At 46.2% G+C, this 5,309-nt stretch overlaps 1 protein-coding gene across 1 annotated transcript; it reads right to left on the reverse strand.

The window, feature by feature from the left end:
* Positions 1-948: 948 nt before the first annotated feature.
* Positions 949-4,611, reverse strand: LOC147900691 (nitrate reductase [NADH] 1-like). Its single transcript, XM_087375655.1, has 4 exons — positions 3,391-4,611; positions 3,064-3,198; positions 2,753-2,985; positions 949-2,274 (listed from the first exon to the last, which is right to left on the reverse strand). Exons 1-4 carry the CDS (start codon positions 4,466-4,468, stop codon positions 949-951), a joined length of 2,772 nt encoding a protein of 923 aa, XP_087231781.1. The 5' UTR covers positions 4,469-4,611.
* Between the last annotated feature and the right edge of the window lie 698 nt (positions 4,612-5,309).

Raw genomic sequence — 5,309 nt, forward strand, 5'->3', positions numbered from 1 at the left:
ACCAGTGTTGCTATATAGCAACATTTATTAGTGTCGCTATATAGCGATGGTTATATAGCGACCGTTCTTTTCTGACACTTATTGTAACATAAATAACGAACTTTAGGCCCGTCCAAAAAAAAAATAGTGTAAAAAAGGTCAGTATTTTCATTGGAAAAGAACCTATGCCTTGTAGTGATTCTCATGTAATACATAGCGTGCTAGTGGGCCATGCTACTATCAAGACCATCACACACCATAACCCCTTGCACAACACAAAACCAAAGTTTGCACATCCTATATTTTTTTTCTATTAATACCACAGATGATCCCAAGGACATTTGATTGGACACATTCTATGAATGACATGAGATGGACTGTAGAGGATGATAGAGAATTCCATGCCATTTCATAGATGCACTGGATCATGCAAGTTGTCTTTGATGAGGATATCTTGAAAGATTGGTGTCACCATCAATTAACAAGGAAGACTATCATAGGCACACAACATAGAGATTTCCCCATGCTAGAGCACATGGAGTTTGAAAGGAGGTGGAGAGGACTAAGAGCAGTGAGAGTAGCAACAAGAGGGAGGAGAGATTTGATAACAGAAATGGTCACTTCACAACCTACAAGTATCTTACTACCTAGTATCTCGTCTGTTAATGCATTTGGTTTAATGTTTTTTGTCATTAACATGCCATTGTTTTTTCCCACGAATAACTTTTGTTGATGTAGAATCGTGTGGGTGGTCATTCGCCAACCAAGGTTGAGTATGAGTATGCTACTCTTTAACAAGATTGCTTTAGAGGGAGTGATATACAATGCTCAATAAGTTTATATTCAATTGTTCATTCAAAAGATAATAATTGAGAAGACAAACTCTTTCCTTGCTTCACATTTTTCTCTTCATACAAAATGAGGGAAATTTTGCTATGATACAACAATACTATGAAATGTTCCATAGATCTAGAATAAGAAGATCAATTCTTTCCTATAACCAAGCTTTTCGAGGTTTGGCAAACAAGCCTCTTCAATCATGGTGTTGGGACCACAAAGAAAAACAGTTGTCTTAGGAGATGTAGGTGGAAAGTGCACTTTGATTATCTCCTTGTTGATGTGACCTTTGCTATACTTCCATCCAACCTCAGGGGGAGAGCTCAAGACATACCACACCTTGAATCGTGTATCCTCTTTTGCCCATCGGTCCAACTGTTCATAAAGAACTATATCCTCCTCCCTCTTGTTTGCAAATATCAAGTATACTTCTGTCATGTCCTCTGGATTTTGCAAGATTTCTCTTATCATTGGATACATAGGTGTGATGCCTGTACCACCTGCTAGCATTGCACACTTTGTCATGAAGTGGTTATTACCATCTACCACATAAAATCCTTTCCCTAAGTATTGTATGTGGCCTAGAGGACCCTTCACATCCACGGTCTCTCCAATATGAAGAGATTCCAGATGTTGAGACATCAACCCTCCTCTTGGGAAGTTTATGTTCACCCCTTTGAAGTAGATTTTCACAAGCAAGTCAAAATAGCCCTTTTCACTATCAGAACTAATAGGTGTATATGCCCGCATGCAAAGTTTCCCATCAATCTTGGCTAAGAGAAATATGTGCTTCCCAACAAGAAGCCCTAAAACTTGATCATCACATGGTAAGGCAAATCGAAACAATCGAACATCATGGCTTAGTGATTGCTTCAAAATCAATCGACACTTAATCTTTTTCCGTGGATCTAAGGCAACCGGCTTGGAAGGCAGCAATTCGCTCATGGTACACAAGGAAGAGAGAGTAGACCTTGCTTCGTTTCCTCCATGCAAAGTAATTTCCTGCTTTGACATGTTCCCATTGGTGAGTAACTCACCAATTTTGTAGTCTTCAAGCATTGCCTTAGCCTTGGAAGAGTGAATGGCATCAAATTCTTCAGTACAATCACAACCTGCATTGATCAAAATACTATCCTTCCCACCTGGGTGATCATCAAGGAACTTTGTACAATCATATATGCAATTATGCACCGCAATCCAAGGAGACTCCAAAGTATTGTGTTGCTTTAGCTTTGCCACAGTAATGAGGCAAAGACCAGGAGCGAGGGAGGGAGTTGATGGGCTTTTGGCAATAGGTAGTTTCTCAAGAGAAACATGCTCAGTCATTGAGGAAGGCAACATCCAACCACCATCTACGTTACCAGCACGGATGGGGTGATCAAATGCAAGTGCAATGGAAGCATCCTTGAGCTTACATGGTGTTATTTTGAGGCGATACCAACAATTATTCATCATGCCCTGAGAAAGGAAACGAAAAGGAAGTTAGCTTGGGTAAAGAATGCAAGAAAAATCTCTCTCTCTCTCTCTCTCTCTCTCTCTCTCTCTCTCTCTCTCTCTCTCTCTGGTTTAGCCTTAAGACATAGCCATAAACTAGTCGCGTGTATGCAAAGCTTTTCCTCTGAGATGAAATAACCTAGATGTTTATCTTGTGTGTGTGTGTGTGTGAGAGAGAGAGAGAGAGTTTTACAAAAAAAAAGTGTGTGTGTGAGATCGTTCGGCTTCAAAAGATAGCCAATAAGTCGTAGTCGTGTGTGTAGAAATAACCTGTGTGTGTGTGAGAGAGAGAGAGAGACCATCTCTATCTGTGTGTGCATGAGTGTGTGGGGTGTGTGTGTGTGTGTGTGTGAGAGAGAGAGAGAGAGAGAGAGAGAGCGCACTAATAACGATTGCGACGAATAAGAATTAGAAGAGAGAGAGAGAGAGAGAGGTGTCTGACCATAACATTCCAAGTGAGGTGGTGAGGTTGAGTGTTCATGGAAGCGTCCCAAGCACGGACCGCCAGCTCCTTGGTTTGAAGAAGTTCCATCATCTCTACTTCCACCTCCCAAAAACACCAACACCAATACTTGCCATACTTGGTCGGCTTCTCAGGGTGCCTGATCTTGCCCCACTTCCACCTCTGCCCGCCGTCTAAGCTCAACTCCACCCTAATTACTTTCCTGCCCCCCCCTGCACACCATCGCCACGTCCACCTCAGCGAATGCTAGCTAATTGGCGCCATATCCATCCATATATGATTAAGCTTACCTGAGTAGGCGTAGCCCCGCACTGTGTAAGAGGGGGAAGCAGCGTTGATGGGCACCACTTCACCGTGGGCCGGCGATGTGATGACGGAATTTATGTTGAGCTCGTTGATGATGTAGTCGGGCTTGTACCACCAGCCTGCAGCAAGCAAGAAAGTCTCACAATAAGTTAGAGCAATTGTGATGAATTCAATATAATCCCGCGAATAGTGCTAGAGATTCAATCTAATCCTGCAATGAATCGATGGTAAACATGGTCGAATTTCACGTGCAAATACTAGACATACAGCATTCTATTATACACGCAGTGGACGACAGAAACACCACTCGCCTTCCAAATTCGCCTTGTCCGCATCCACATGAGACGGAAGCACCCGATTGTCTTTGAAATGGTAGTGATTCTGCGACTCATCCTCCGTCACTTCGATGCGCGTCAGCCATTTAACCATCCGCCCTCCGATGTAGCCAGGGATGATCATTCTCACTGGAAATCCATGATCCGGCTCTAGTTGCTTGCCGTTCTGCATATACGCCACCAAAACGTCTCGACCCTCGTCCATGGCAACATCCACCGTCAGGCTTGTCCCATAGCGCGATCCTCCTGATCCTCCTCCTCCCGGAAGCTTCTCCCCCCCCTCAAAACACACGTACCTGCCCCCTTTCTTCTTGCTGTAGATGCCGCACCTCCTCAGAACATCGCATAGCCTCGTCCCTCTCCACACTGAGGTTCCCACGGCTCCCGGTCCCCAGTTGAATCCTATTGTTTGCTTCACCATGTTTTGCTCCTTCCGTCGGTTGCCTGCGCACACCAACGTAATGGGCAGCTCCCGCGGTCGGAAGTCCTCCACCAACTGCTGCATTTTGAAGATTTGAGGCCTCTTTACCAGGCCGCAGACCTCCACCTCCCAATCGTCGTACACTGCATGCGGCACGTAGCCGTGATTGCGCACATAGTGAATGGCAGTGGGGGTGAGGAAGCCGTGCTGCATCAGCCGAGATAAGGGAGGCTCGCTGTTGAAGGGATGCCTTCCGGTAAGTCTGATCAACTCGGGATGCCGCTTCACCCAGCTATCAGACGTACCTGCGTCTCTCTGATCCACACCATAGTCCTCGAGGGTATTGTGAGGAAATTGCCAATCTTCTTGTTCTATTTCCTCTTCGTCCTCTTCCTCGCTTTGCTCTAATTCCTTGATCGCTGGCTTCCTTTCCGATCCGTCTGACTTCGCACATTCAAGTTTGCCTGCGGTGTCACCGACCAAGGCGTCCTGCTCCAGAGAATCCTGACCAGTTGGGTTCTGAAGGACTTCTCGCGAGCTTTCGTCCACAGGAACATGCAGCAACCTGCATGGCTTTCCTCCTAGCCTCTTCGGCTGAGTGGAACTTATGCACTTCCAGGGACTCGGTGCCATCCTTTCTTGCCCTCTGCAGGGGACGGAATCGCATACGTGCGACTTTCATCGAGCGCCCCTTTGGACACGACAGGTCGCCAAACTAGCGGGCGCGGATTCTATGTAGAGACTCCCATATAGGAAGCTCTCACACAACCGCCCAGGACGTGGCTAAAGCGCACATAGAAATCGGAAGGCAGGTATGGATTTGGAAAGGAGCGAGTGGTTGAAGAGAGAGGTTGCTGCGTGTGTGAAGGAGGAATGAACAGGTGCTTGCGTCAAATGATAGAAAAGCGTATGGCGATGAAAACGATTGGTGGAAGGGAGCTGGGGAAGGGAATGGCGATGAGACTATTGGTGGAAAGACAGCGGGAAGAAACGATTGAGTCGGAGAAGAATTAGGGCGGGAGAGCGGGTTTGGAAGACTAATAAGTGGAAACCGCTCGTGAGAATCCTAGAAGTACTTTTGTAAGATCGAAATATCCGTCAAGATTCAGATTCCGCCTCTCTCGCAAGGAGCCAAAAGACACTTTTCATGAGCTTATTCCATTTGTCGTAGTGGCAGGCGCCGCCTCGCAAGCGGTCCCTTCTCGCTTGCCTCCCCTGAGGAGCCCCTGGGTCCCGTGCGCCGCGAGCAATACCTTCCGCCTACGTGGAGATTCGTCCCAGACACGCCACGTGCCCTTATTCGTATCCCCTTGCATGTACATCATCTCTGACGTCACTCAAAAGAACTTAGCGCAATTGACGGCTAATCGCTGACTCTCTATTGTCCTAATTCATTCATTTGTAGTTTTTAATTCGCGCTATAAGCCTATAAATATCAACGGGGTGCCGAAAGCACTCCCCCTAGAGGAAGAGT

This window comes from Dipteris shenzhenensis, chromosome 6 (assembly GCF_047967505.1).
Source record: "Dipteris shenzhenensis isolate YYH24624 ecotype China chromosome 6, Dip_SZ_1.0, whole genome shotgun sequence".
Classification (NCBI taxonomy): Eukaryota; Viridiplantae; Streptophyta; class Polypodiopsida; order Gleicheniales; family Dipteridaceae; genus Dipteris; species Dipteris shenzhenensis.

Excerpts from the sequence above, each read along its gene's own strand:
- LOC147900691 (XM_087375655.1), bottom strand. The coding sequence starts at position 4,468 with ATGGCACCGAGTCCCTGGAAGTGCATAAGTTCCACTCAGCCGAAGAGG. Across the intron at positions 2,986-3,063 it reads GCGGGGCTACGCCTACTCAG|GGGGGGGCAGGAAAGTAATT; the intron begins GTAAGCTTAATC and ends GATGGTGTGCAG. Across the intron at positions 2,275-2,752 it reads ACCTCACTTGGAATGTTATG|GGCATGATGAATAATTGTTG; the intron begins GTCAGACACCTC and ends TTCCTTTCTCAG.